Source organism: Saccopteryx leptura, chromosome 5, assembly GCF_036850995.1.
Source record: "Saccopteryx leptura isolate mSacLep1 chromosome 5, mSacLep1_pri_phased_curated, whole genome shotgun sequence".
Lineage (NCBI taxonomy): Eukaryota > Metazoa > Chordata > Mammalia > Chiroptera > Emballonuridae > Saccopteryx > Saccopteryx leptura.
The window spans coordinates 166,898,774-166,913,579 of NC_089507.1; the positions used below are offsets into that span (position 1 = coordinate 166,898,774).

At 34.3% G+C, this 14,806-nt stretch overlaps 2 protein-coding genes across 2 annotated transcripts in view; both read right to left on the reverse strand.

Annotated features, from left to right (window-relative positions):
* ABCA8 (ATP binding cassette subfamily A member 8) overlaps positions 1–14,806 on the reverse strand; it is a 198,498-nt gene that overhangs the window by 156,504 nt on the left and 27,188 nt on the right. The gene's annotated exons all lie outside the window — the stretch shown is intronic.
* Positions 1–14,806, reverse strand: part of LOC136406690 (ABC-type organic anion transporter ABCA8-like) — a 112,222-nt gene that overhangs the window by 70,206 nt on the left and 27,210 nt on the right. The window contains exons 11-16 of the mRNA XM_066386730.1: positions 12,512–12,570; positions 3,505–3,615; positions 2,542–2,717; positions 1,958–2,077; positions 1,580–1,718; positions 549–639 (exon numbers count right to left, since the gene is read on the reverse strand). Of these exons, the coding sequence (XP_066242827.1) occupies positions 549–639; positions 1,580–1,718; positions 1,958–2,077; positions 2,542–2,717; positions 3,505–3,615; positions 12,512–12,570 (696 nt within the window). The remainder of the gene's footprint in view (positions 1–548; positions 640–1,579; positions 1,719–1,957; positions 2,078–2,541; positions 2,718–3,504; positions 3,616–12,511; positions 12,571–14,806) is intronic.

Below are 14,806 nucleotides of genomic sequence, written 5' to 3' on the forward strand. Positions count from 1 at the left end.
TAAACCACAAATAACAGCTAGTATATGCTACTATTTAAAATTAGTGATAAATGTAAAGTGAAGAGGGTGGAAAGGACAGAAAGAACAAAAAGGAAGAAAGGCTAGAAGAAAGAAAAGAAACAAGGAGCCTACTTGGAAGACTTTGTCAAACCCCGGGTGAAAGCTGATGAGGCTGTGAAATGCAATGTCAGTTGAGAAAGTTCCCTTCATACATACTTTTCTTACCAAGTAATGTGTTGTGGGTATATTTCTTTTATCACATTTTTTAAACCTTTGTGTTATCTTATTATATTCTTGATTTCTAAATCTGCCAATCAATAGCTCTCACATACTCATGGGAACTCTAATTCTGTATCTATATATATATCTATCTATCTTTTAGATATATCTCCATTCATGTATTTGTGTATATTTATATATGAACATCTGTGTATAATAATAACACATTGTTATTGTTAACAATAAAAGTGTGTTGTAATGTGTTCCTTCAGGCATCATGCTTTCCTCCAGACCATTTCTCATTCTCTTGTCTCCTTGAGTGGCTCTACCTTAAGTGATATCCAATCCCCCATTTCTTCTTTAGAAACAGAGATGAGCCTGCACACTTCAGCTTCCCTTTGGAGAGAAACACTTTCCGATCTGAAAGGTAAGAAGCAAAGAAGAAAGTTTGTTAAGAAATTGCCCATTGTTTCCAAAGAAAAGACAGGTTCTTATTTACAAATACCCTCTTTCGCCCCCCCCCCTTTCCTTTATATTATTCAAAGCAAATTCAGAAAGGTCTACATTTTTGAACATAGGGCATCATAAAGACTCATAGAAATAGACACATTTGAATCTTATTTATATACTTAAGGCTGTTGTTTTTTCTTTCAACCAGTCAGAGAGGCTACATGGATACATCCTCTAAGACAGTGGTCCCCATCTTTTTTGGGCCATGGACTGGTTTAATATCAGAAAATATTTTCATGGACAGGCCTTTAGGGTGGTACTGATAAGTGTATCACGTGACCAAGACAAACGTCAAAAGTGAGTCTTAGACGGATGTAATAGAGGGAAAATGGTCATTTAAAAAAAAATAAAACGTTCAGATTTAAATATAAAGAAAACAAAAATAATGTAAGTTATTTATTCTTTCTCTGTGGACCAGTACCAAATGGCCCATGGACCAGTACTGGTCTGCAGCCTGGGTGTTGAGGACCACTGCTCTAAGATACACAATAATCACATTACACATTTTAAAGGGACACACATCAAAATTGTTTTAATATTTCAAGCTGATTTACTTCAATTTTGAGTAAAAGGATTAATGCCTTTGAATAAAGACTATAACTTACTTTGAGATAAGTAAGTTTGTTGGCAGATCATGCCCCTGTGTAATCAAATGATACAAAATTCTAAGAGCTCCATAGCAATAGTTGGGAGTTTGACTCTGGGGCCCAATTCATATCATCATCAGCTGTTCAAATGGTCAAATACAGCAAGATGACAGGGTTAGAAAGTATAGCTATTCAGCATATTATCCATATTTCTCAGATCTCATAATATCTTCATCAGATACTTAAAGGAAACCATCAATTACCAGCCAGGATGTCAGCCTCATCCATGAACTGGGTACTGAAGAGGATCACACGATTCCTCTTCCGCTCCTTCAGCAAGTTCCACACTTGATGTCTTGAAAAGGGATCCAATCCAGCAGTTGGCTCATCCAGTAGGAAAATCTAGAGAAGAGGGGTGTATATGAATGAGTTTTCCAACAGGTATATAGTTCTTCCAGAACCATGTGGTAACCATATTATTTACACTTCAAAGGACAGGGTGGTTAGGATTTTGTTCTTATATTTAATGTCTCATTATAAATATTTTATCACAGATGTCCTTTGTAAAGAAAACATTTGAATTAGTGCCAAAAGTTTCATTTAAAAACTTTGAATCCATCTTTAGAAATTGTGTGACTTACTGGAGGATCTCCTAAAAAGGTAATGCCCAAGGTGAGTTTTCTTTTCTGTCCGCCACTTAAGTTTTGAGCAAGGGTGTCTTGAATGTTTTTCATTTCCAATTCCAGCAAAATTCTTTGTATCTAACCAAATGACAACATTGGTGTCACAAACCAAGATTCCATTCTTTTGTTTTTAATTTTAAATTTTGAAATACAAGGCTGTAAAGTGTAATGGTTAAAAGCATAGACATCGAGCAAGATGAACTAGATTTGAACACCACTCCACAGTAACTAGCTGCATAGTCTTGGTCAAGTTACTTACTCTTTTGAACCTCAGTTTCTACATATATAAAATGGGAATGATATTACCTATCTCATAAAGTTTTTGTGGAAAAGTGAATTATTATATTCAAACATATAAGTAATGCTCAGCATATTATAAATTATACACCAATGTTAGATATTATCAAAATTAGGTTTTTTTTATCCAACTTTCATAGAATGTTTTTGCACAAAGGTAACTTAATGAAAACATAAAAACTTCACACAAATAGAGTGAATAATCTCATTCTGACCAATATATCAGTGCTAATATACTTCTGTACCTCTTGTTCCACTTCCTGTGGTGGAATCCCTTTTATCTTAGCAAAGAGTTTGAGATTTTCTCTCACAGTGAGGAAGTCAAATTGTACATTGACTTGTGGACAAACTCCAGTGAGCTTGCTGAGATTCTCTAGGTTAGTTGTTTCTGAAAGTTTATTATTATACACAGTGACAGAGCCTACAACAAAGATGAGAAATTAATGTTAGATTTTGCTTAAGTTAAGATTTTTCTCAATGAGAATCATTATGTAATTTTTAATTACATTATGATTTTATCTTTAAGGGTTATAGAATTCAGGTATTATAAGTTTCCATTTTAGTTGTGTGGTATATGGGAGAAGAAAGGTCCATTCTTCAGCTTTTCCCATTAAGATGTAGTCAATTTATCTATCTGTCACACTTAGGTGTGGCTCTATAATAGATGGAATTTTAGAAAATACGATATCAGCAGAGGTTTGGAAGTGCCTCTACCTTGGGATTGTCCTCTGTCTGATTCTGGGATTATGGACATCACCAAGTGAAGAATCCTGACCCAGCCTCCTGGAGGATGAAAGGCCATGTAATAAGAAAGGTGCTATTGTTCCTACTGGAGCCTCATATAGGTGAGTGAGGCTATGCTAAAGTGCCTAGGTGCAGCCTGTTCAGTTTAGACAGAAACACTACCAGGAAACCCACAAAACCATAAGAAATAAACAAACATTTTTATTTTAAGCCATTGGTTTTGAGGACGCTTGTTGTTCAGCAAAAGCTAACTGATACAAGTTGGAATGCCAAATGGTACCTAATGACCATGAAATATTCAAATTTCATATACACCAATTCAATAGGCTTACCTGTATAGAATAATACTATAAATTAACTTCGATTTTTTCCTGGTAATCTGTTTTTGTGATTATTGATTAGATCTTAATACTATCAGCTGATTTATTTGTCAACCTGACTTTGGGAGAATAAAACCCTCTTACCTTTGGTGGGAACAGATAACCCACTAAGAATGTTTAATAGTGTTGATTTTCCTGCTCCACTGTGACCAAGTATTGCAGTGATTTGGCCTTCATATATGTCAAATACAAGATCTAGGAAGAAAAAAGATTAGTAAAGAAGAAAAAGAAGTAGGAAGTAGAAAAGAAAAGAAACCACAAACTTATTGTGGAGCTAAAATTTGTCTTTTTATTTACTAGAATGGCTGTGTTTTCTAAATATAAACATACTGCGTTGTTAAACTCCAAATAAAAAAATACCCACTTTATATGGATCAAAGATCTAAACATAAGACCTGAAACAATTAAGTACATAGAAGAAGACATAGGTACTCAACTCATGGACCTGGGTTTTAAAGAGCATTTTATGAATTTGACTCCACAGGCAAGAGAAGTGAAAGCAAAAATTAATGAATGGGACTACATCAGACTAAGAAGTTTTTGCTCAGCAAGAGAAACTGATAACAAAATAAACAGAAAGCCAACTAAATGGGAAATGATATTTTCAAACAACAGCTCAGATAAGGGCCTAATATCCAAAATATACAAAGAACTCATAAAACTCAACAACAAACAAACAAACAATCCATTAAAAAAATGGGAAGAGGATATGAATAGACACTTCTCCCAGGAAGAAATACAAATGGCCAACAGATATATGAAAAGATGCTCATCTTCTTTAGCTATTAGAGAAATGCAAATCAAAACGGTAATGAGATACCACCTCACACCTGTTCGATTAGCTGTTATTAGCAAGACAGGTAATAGCAAATGTTGGAGAGGCTGTGGAGAAAAAGGAACCCTCATACACTGTTGGTGGGAATGTAAAGTAGTACAACCATTTTGGAAGAAAGTATGGTGGTTCCTCAAAAAACTGAAAATAGAACTACCTTATGACCCAGCAATCCCTCTACTGGGTATATACCCCCAAAACTCAGAAACATTGATACGTAAAGACACATGCAGCCCCATGTTCATTGCAGCATTGTTCACAGTGGCCAGGACATGGAAACAACCAAAAAGCCCATCAATAGATGACTGGATAAAGAAGATGTGGCACATATACACTATGGAATACTACTCAGCCATAAGAAATGATGACATCGGAACATTTACAGCAAAATGGTGGGATCTTGATAACATGATACGAAGCAAAATAAGTAAATCAGAAAAAACCAGGAACTGTATTATTCCATACGTAGGTGGGATATAATAGTGAAACTAAGAGACATTGATAAGAGTGTGGTGTTTACGGGGGGGAGGGGGGAATGGGAGAGGGAAAGGGGGTGGGGAGGGGCACAAAGAAAACAAGATAGAAGGTGACAGAGGACAATCTGACTTTGGGTGGTGGGTATGCAACATAATTGAACGACAAGATAACCTGGACTTGTTATCTTTGAATATATGTATCCTGATTTATTGATGTCACCCCATTAAAAAAATAAAATTATTAAAAAGTTAAAAAAAAATAAAAAAAATAAAAAAATAAAAAAAAATACCCACTTTATAAATTTATGTGTTGATCTTCTTTTGAGATTTTGAAATTACTTGTTTTAAGCCAGGAAACATATCTTATACTGCTAGGTTCATTGACATGGTCTGGTATACAGTATGTGGATACTCATCTTTATTGACTTGAAGGATGATTAATAGTTCCATAAATTTTTATGTGGACAAAAATCTTTTGACGTATGTAATAATTTGGAACATAATAAAAATGGCACTATCTAAAATAGCTTTGAAACTGCAGGAGGAAAATTTAAGTTTGTAGAAAATAACCTAAAATTTTCTTCAGATACCTCAGTATTACCCATTATATCCTTCAAATACATATATCATTCTAAAACATACTCAATTTTTTTCTAACCTTTATGCTGTAGAAGCGATGTGGTGTAAATAAATTTTATGTTGTTAAAATTAATTTCAGGAGTGACGTCAGAGAAATGGCGCCTAGAGGAGCACAACCCACAAATCTCCCCAAAATTTTAACAAATTCATCAACCAGAGACAGAAAAATTTATCCTTGGAGAATCTGGGAGTTTCACACACTGAAGGCAAAGGCAGAGGCAGTGGCAGCCTCATAGCTGGATCATCAGACTTCTAATTCAGGAAGGAGAGACTAGGAGAGAGGCGCCGGGAAAACGGACTCTCTCATTGTTGGAGCCTGCAAACGCTAACAAGCTTTGACTACCAATGAGACTGAAGCCTAATATATGACACCGCCATAGAGTCTCATCAACTGAAAATCTCTACCTAAGCGTGCCACAGGGGCAGAGCCTGGAGTACAGAGTCACCGACCAGGAAGAGGGAGAGGCAAGAAAAAGGAAGAAGTTAACATCTCAAAATCAAGAAAAATCCACAGACTTTATAACTTGTTCCACTATTTTTTTGTTTCTTTCATCTTCTTGCCTTTATTATTATTATTTCTATTTCCTCTACCTTGGTCCTTTTATTCTCTGCCTATCTCATTCTTTTCTCCTCTTGAACTACACTACCCATAAGTATTACATTTTCCATTTTATTTCTTTTCTTCTTCCTTACTCTCCATGAGGGTTACACTCCAAAACCCTTAACACTCTCTCTCTTTTTGTTTTTTTTCTTTTTTCTTCTTTTCCTTTTCCCTTTTTCTTATTTCTCCCTCTCTATTAGTTTCTTCTTTTCTCCTTTTACTTGTCCTCTCATTCATTCCTCAATCACAAACAAATTATTTAATTTGAGACTCAAGTTTTATTTTGTGGCATTTTGGGTGCTTTTCACTTCACTTTTTAACTCATTAGCATTACTCCCAACCCAGGATCTTCATTCTATTTAGTTTTTGCTCCACTTAATACAATAGTTATTTTTTTTCCTTTTTCCTGTTTCCCTCTTATCCGTCTCATTATATCTCTTAGTTGACCATCACTTACAAGCAAATCACTTTATACTTGACCCAAATTTTTTCCTTTTTTGCATTTTGTGGGTCCCTACTTCCTTTTTTGCCCCTTGAACACTTTCCCCAACTCAGACCCTCCATTATAGGCAGTTTTTGTTCCATTTAACATAATATAATTTATAGTTCATCACGATATTTTCCTAAGAAGGAGGGGAGAGGAGGAGAAGAGAAGAAAGAAAATGGGGAAAAATAATAAATTATTATTGTTTTTTTTGTGTGTGTGTTTTTTTACAAAATTTTTTCCATTTTTTAATTTTTTTTTACTTTAATTTTTTTAATTTTTATTCTTTAATAATTCTTATTAGTGTTATCAACAAGACCACCCTCAGATGCCATTAAAAAAAAGGAAATCTAATATCATGGATACAAAAGTAGCACAAATAAATGTAGAAAAATCTATGGAGAAAAAATTTAATATATTGGAAACCTTGGAGCAAAATGACAGAGAATTTAAAATAGAAATCCTAAAAATACTCAGAGATATACAAGAAAACACAGAAAGGCAATTTAGGGAGCTCAGAAAACAACTTAATGAACACAAAGAATATATTACCAAGGAAATTGACACTATAAAAACAAAGTAAACAGAGATGAAAAACTCAATTCATGAACTGAAAAATGAGGTAACAAGCTTAGCTAATAGAACAGGCCAGATAGAAGGTAGGATTAGTGACACAAAGACAAGCAACTTCAGGCACAACAGAGAGAAAAAGAGAGAGACTCAAAAATTAAAAAAAAAAGAGAAAGCCCTACAGGAATTGTCTGACTCCATCAAAAAGACTAACATAAGAATAATAGTCATATCAGAGGGAGAAGAGAGAGCAAATGGAATGGAGAATATATTCAAACAAATGATAGACAAGAACTTCCCAAGCCTGTGGAAAGAACTAAAGCCTCAAATTCAAGAAGCAAACAGAACACTGAGTTTTCTTAATCCCAACAAACCTACTCCAAGGCACATCATAATGAAATTGGCACAAACCAATGGCAAAGAAAAAATTCTCAAGGCAGCCAGGGAAAAGAATACAACATATATAGGAAGACTTATTAGCTTATCGTCAGATTTCACAGCAGAAACTCTACAAGCTAGAAGAGAGTGGACCTCAATATTTAAAGCCCTGAAAGAGAGGAAATTTCAGCCAAGAATACTATACCCATCAAAGCTATCCTTCAAATACGAAGGAGAAATAAAAACATTCACTAATACAGAAAAGATTAGGAAATTTATCATCAGAAAACCCCCACTCCAGGAAATACTAAAGGGGGTTTTTCAACCAAATTCAAAGAACAAAACAAAACAAAACCACAAGTAAAAGCTCCACCAAGAACACAATAAAACCAAATTTAAACTGTGACAACAAAAGCAAAAAAAGGGGAAAGGACGGAGATTAACAGTAGCAAAGGATGATGAAGTGCAGAAACACTCATGAGATAGGGTACTACAATGAATATGGTAGGTACCCTTTTCATTACTTAGTGGTAACCACCCTTGAAAAAACCACCACAGAAGCACATGACTTAAAAAAGGTAGCAACAGAGGAGAGAAGTATGGAATAAAACAAACAAAAACAAATGATAAAAAACAAAAGAGAAGAATCAAACAAGATACAAAACTAACAGAAAGCAATTTATAAAATGGCAATATGTAACCCACAAATGTCAATAATTACACTAAATGTAAATGGATTAAACTCATCAATAAAAAGACACAGAGTAGCAGAATGGATTAAAAAAGAAAATCCAACTGTATGCTGCCTACAAGGAACACAGCTAAGCAACAAGGATAAAAACAAATTCAAAGTGAAAGGCTGGAAAACAATAATCCAAGCAAATAACATAAAAAAAGCAGGTGTAGCAATACTCATATCTAATAATGCTGACTACAAGACAGAAAAAGTACTCAGAGACAAAAACGGTCATTTCATAATGATTAAGGGGACACTGAATCAAGAAGAATCAATAACAATCCTTAATATATATGCACCAAACCGAGGAGCACCAAAATATATAAGATAGCTACTCATTGACCTAAAAACAAAAATACAATCATACTTGGAGACCTCAATACACCGCTGATGGCTCTAGATCATTCATCCAAACAGAAAATCAATAAAGATATATTGGCCTTAAATGAAACACTAGAGCACCTGGATATGATAGACATCTATAGGACACTTCATCCCAAAGCGACAGAGTATACATTTTTCTCCAGTGTACATGAAACATTATTAAGAATTGACCAGATGTTGGGCCAAAAAAAATAACATCAATAAATTCAGACCAAGCATATTTTCTGATCATAAAGCCTTGAAACTAGAATTCAACTGAAAAAAAGAGGAAAAAACCCACAAAAATGTGGAAACTAAACAACATACTTTAAAAAAATAAATGGGTCAAAGAAGAAATAAGCGCAGAGATCAAAATATATATACAGACAAATGAAAATGACAATACGACATAGCAGAATCTCTGGGATGCAGCAAAAGCAGTGATAAGAGGGAAATTCATATCACTTCAGGCCTATATGAACAAACAAGAGAGAGCCCAAATGAACCACTTAATTTCACACCTTAAGGAACTAGAAAAAGAAGAACAAGGTAACCCAAAACCAGCCGAAGAAAGGAAATAATAAAAATCAGAGCAGAAATTAATGAAATAGAGAACAGAAAAAATATAGTAAAAATTAATAAAACAAGGAGCTGGTTCTTTAAAAAGGTCAACAAAATTGACAAACCCTTGACAAGACTCACCAAGAAAAAAAGAGAAAGGACTCATATAAACAAAATCCAAAATGAAAGAGGAGAAATCACCATAGACATTATAGATATACAACAAATTATTGTAGAATACTACAAAAAGCTATATGCCACCAAATTCAACAATCTAGAAAAAATGGATAAATTCCTAGAACAATACAACCTTCTTAGACTGAGTCATGAAGAAGCAAAATGCCTAAACAGACCTATTAGCAGGGAGGAAATAGAAAAAACTTTTAAAAACCTCCCCCAAAATAAAATTCCAGGCCCAGACGGTTATACTAGTGAATTCTATCAAATATTCAAAGAAGACTTGGTTTCTATTCCACTCAAAGTCTTCCAAAAAATTGAAGAAGAAGCAATACTTCCAAACACATTTTATGAGGCCAACATAACCTTCATAAAACCTGGCAAGGACGGCACAAAAAAGAAAACTACAAACCAATATCTCTAATGAATACAGATGCTAAAATACTAAACAAAATACTGGCAAATTGAATACAACAACATATTAAAATAATAATACATCATGATCAAGTGGGATTTATCCCAGAATCTCAAGGATGGTTCAATATACGTAAAACGATTAACGTAATACACCATATCAACAAAACAGAGAACAAAAACCACATGATCTTATCAATAGACGCAGAAAAGGTTTTCGATAAAATACAACACAATTTTATGTTTAAGACACTCAACAAAATGGGTATAGAAGGAAAATATCTCAACATGATAAAGGTCATATATAATAAACCATCAGCCAACATCATATTAAATGGCATAAAACTGAGGACTTTCCAACTTAAATCAGGACCAAGACAGGGTTGTCCACTCTCTCCACTCTTATTTAACATGATGCTAGAAGTTCTGGCCAGAGCAATCAGACAAGAGAAAGAAATAAATGCATCCATATCGGAAAAGAAGAAGTAAAGGTATCACTTTTTGCAGATGATATGATTCTATAAATCGAAAACCCCAAAGACTCCACAAAAAGATTACTAGAAACAATAAACCAATACAGTAAGGTCGCAGGATACAAAATTAACATACAAAAGTCCATAGCCTTTCTATATGCCAACAATGAAATATTAGAAAATGAACTCAAAAAAATAATCCCCTTCACGATTGCAACAACAACAAAAAAAATACCTAGGAATAAACATAACAAAGAATGTAAAGGACCTATATAACAAAACTACAAAGCATTGTTAAAGGAAATTGAAAAAGATACAATGAGATGGAAAACTATTCCTTGTTCTTGGATAGGAAGAATAAATATAATGAAAATGGCCATATTACCCAAAGCAATTTATAAATTAAATGCAATTTCCATCAAAATTCCTATGATATCTTTTAAAGAAATGGAACAAAAAATCATTAGATTTATATGGAACTATGAAAACCCCCGAATAGCCAAAGCAAATCTAAAGAGAAAGAATGAAGCTGGGGCATTACAATACCTGACTTCAAACTATATTATAGGGCCACAACAATCAAAACAGCATGGTATTGGCAGAAAAATAGACACTCAGACTAATGGAACAGAATAGAAAGTCCAGAAATAAAACCACATATATATGGTCAAATAATTTTCGATAAAGTGGTAAACAACACACAATGGAGAAAAGAAAGCCTCTTCAACAAATGGTGCTGGGAAAACTGGAAAGCCACATGCAAAAGAATGAAACTCGACTACAGCTTGTCCCCTTGTACTAAAATTAATTCAAAATGGATCAAAGACCTAAATATAAGACTGAAACAATAAAGTACATAGAAGAAGACATAGGTACTAACCTCATGGACATGGTTTTAAAGAGTATTTTATGAATTTGACTCCGAAGGCAAGAGAAGTGAAGGCAAAGATAAATGAATGGCACTACATCAGACTAAGAAGTTTTTGCTCAGCAAGAGAAACTGACAACAAAATAAACAGACAGCCAACTAAATGGGAAATGATATTTTCAAACAACAGCTCAGATAAGGGCCTAATATCCAAAATATACAAAGAACTCATAAAACTCAACAACAAACAAACAAGTCAATAAAGAAATGGGAAAAGGATATGAACAGACACTTCTTCCAGGAAGAAATACAAATGGCCAACAGATATATGAAAAGATGCTCATCTTCATTAATTATTAGAGAAATGCAAATCAAAACTACAATGAGATAGCACCTCACACCTGTTAGATTAGCGATTATCAACAAGACAGGTAATAACAAATGTTGGAGAGGCTGTGGAGAAAAAGGAACCCTCATTCACTGTTGGTGGGAATGTAAAGTAGTACAACCATTTTGGAAGAAAGTATGGTGGTTCCTCAAAAAACTGAAAATAGAACTACCTTATGACACAGCAATCCGTCTACTAGGTATATACCCCAAAAACTCAGAAACATTGATACGTAAAGACACATGTTGCCCCATGTTCATTGCAGCATTGTTCACAGTGGCCAAGAATTGGAAACAACCAAAAATCCCTTCAGTAGAAGACTGGATAAAGAAGATGTGGCACATATACACTATGAAATACTATTCAGTCATAAGAAATAATGACATAGGATCATTTACAACAAAATAGTGAGATCTTGATAACATTATACGGAGTGAAATAAGAAAATCAGAAAAAACCAAGAACTACGTGATTCCATACATTGATGGGACATAAAAATGAGACTAAGAGACATGGACAAGAGTGTGGTGGTTACCAGGGGTGAGGGGGAGGAGGGGTGTGGGAGGGAAAGAGGGTGAGGGTGAGGGTGAGGGGCACAAAGAAAACTAGATAGAGGGTGTTGGAGGACAATCTGACTTTGTGTGATGGGTATGCAACATAATTGATTCACAAGATAACCTGGACATGTTTTCTTTAAATATATGTACCCTGATTTATTGATGTCACCTCATTAACATTAATAAAAATTTATTTATAAAAATTAAACATAAAAGGAATTGAACCCTACGAATTACCAGTTGCAAAAGAGTCACAGAATATATAGTACAGCATAGGGAATATTGTAAATAATATTATAATTACTATATATAGTGCCAGATTGGACTAGATTTATTGGATTGGGGTGATCACTTTGTAAGGCATGTCTATGTCTAATCACTATGTTATACTCTGGGAACTAATATAATATTATGTGTCAACTATAATTAAAATAAATAAAATGCATTTTAAAGATTAAAAAAAATTAATTTTAAAACTGAAATACCAACAGTAATTGCTCACCAAACCAAAAAGAATAAACAAAAGTCAGAAGATTAATATCAATATAATAACTAAAATTTATTACTTGTTTACCTTTCAAAGCTTCTATTTTATCAGGTTTTCCTTTATATTCCTTTGTAACATGTATGATTCTGAAAAAGAGAAGAGACTTCAGGTTATGACAATTATGTTTCCTTGGTAATTCTAGGCTTGATTGATGTGATGGATGGATCTTTTCTTCAACGTATAGGAAGATGGTGGATTTAACTCCTGTGCAGTCATGCTTGTGCCATAGTATCAGTTAGAATATTTCTTCACAGTCTTTGCTTCACATTAGCTTCATCTGCAAAGTTTTATAATTTACCCATGCTTGGAACACATCACCAGATCTTATGATTTCAACAACTGATGGACAACTTGACATTTGTATGGAGAACCAGGATTATCTCTATAATGCAAAGCCAAGAAAACCAGGCCAAGAATCAACATGGGCATCCAGTACTGAAGGTCCATTTTGAACTACTGACTCAGACTGGAGATATTTATTGTTAACTTGAATCAAGGTCAGGTGGAGTAACAGAGAGAAGCTAATATAATAAATAGTGAGAGCATGGGTTTTGCAATAATATTAAACTGAGCTCTTCATATCTGTAACATCTAGTAGCTCTATTTCCTTAACTAGTGCACTTATTTCTGGTAAGCTTCAGGTTTTACAACAGGGGTCCCCAAACTTTTTACACAGGGGGCCAGTTCACTGTCCCTCAGACCGTTGGAGGGCCAGACTATAAAAAAAAAACTATGAACAAATCCCTATGCACACTGCACATATCTTATTTTAAAGTAAAAAACCAAAACGGGAACAAATACAATATTTAAAATAAAAAACAAGTAAATTTAAATCATCAAACTGACCAGTATTTCAATGGGAACTATGGGCCTGCTTTTGGCTAATGAGATGGTCAATGTGCTCCTTTCATTGACCACCAATGAAAGAGGTGCTCCTTCTGGAAGTGCAGCGGGGGCCGGATAAATGGCCTCAGGGGCCGCATGTGGCCCGCGGGCCGTAGTTTGGGGACCCCTGTTTTACAACCTGAACATTTTGAAAGCTTTAGAGTTGTGTTGAAGGATGAGTAAAATATTTCATCTTGCATGCATAGTGCTTGGTTCTTGGTAAATATTCATAAACATAAGATGATACTGGTTTGATTATGATCACTATGGTAATAGGAATGGACTTAACATGCTGGGTGCTATTACAGATCTAGAATCCTAGGTATAAGCCTATAAGGTATATATACACTACAGAAACTGAATCACATTTATGTTTTTTTTAAAGTTTTATTAATTTTAATGGGGTGACATCAATAAATCAGGGTACATATGTTCAAAAAAAACATGTCTAGGTTATCTTGTCAATCAATTATGTTGCATACCCATCACCCAAAGTCATATTGTCCTCTGTCACCTTCTATCTGGTTTTCTTTGTGCCCCACCCCCTCCCCCTTCCCTTCTCCCTCCCTCTCCCCCTCACCCTCCCCCCCCCCAACCACCACACTCTTGTTCATGTCTCTTAGTCTCGTTTTTATGTCCCACCTACGTATGGAATAATGCAGTTCTTGTTTTTTTCTGATTTACTTATTTCACTCTGTATAATGTTATCAAGATTCCACTGTTTTGTTGTAAATGATCTGATTTTATCATTTCTTATGGCTGAGTAGTATTCCATAGTGTATATGTGCCACATTTTCTTTATCCAGTCATCTATTGAAGGGCTTTTTAGCCCTTCAACCAAAATGTTTCTTCTTATTTATTTATTTATTAAACAATTCAGGTTCCATTAATTATGAACTGTGTAGATTTTTCCATTTCTGTTTTAATCCCATTTTACCAGCATTATGTAGTACTTACAGTTGGGTGAGGTGATACAGAGATAAATAAATGCACAGACACCTCAAATAAAATCATTGCTCTGAGCTCATTTACTGGAGGTTAAACAAGGCTTAGGTCATAGGACAAATACAAGTATGGAAGCTTAATATGAAACAGATTAAAATTAAAAAATGAATTGGTTATTGAAGCTTAGTAGGCTGGAGTAATCTGAGACAGTTCACAGGGGACTGATATATGCTGGCCACAGATGGATGAATGAGATTTGAATAGTCTGGGATGTTGATTTTTTTTTTTTTCTCATTTGGAAATAAAAGTTACCAACATGAACAAAGCACATTCTAAAAGGCACATCTTCCTCAATTCCCTTTGTAAGTACCTCTAGGTCTTTTCTTCCTTCCTCTTTCCTACTCTTTCATCCTCTTTGAAAAGGCAATAAATTGAAAAGAGAAGTTTTAAAAGATTGAGATGATAATGGAAAATATAATAAATGAAGTGAAT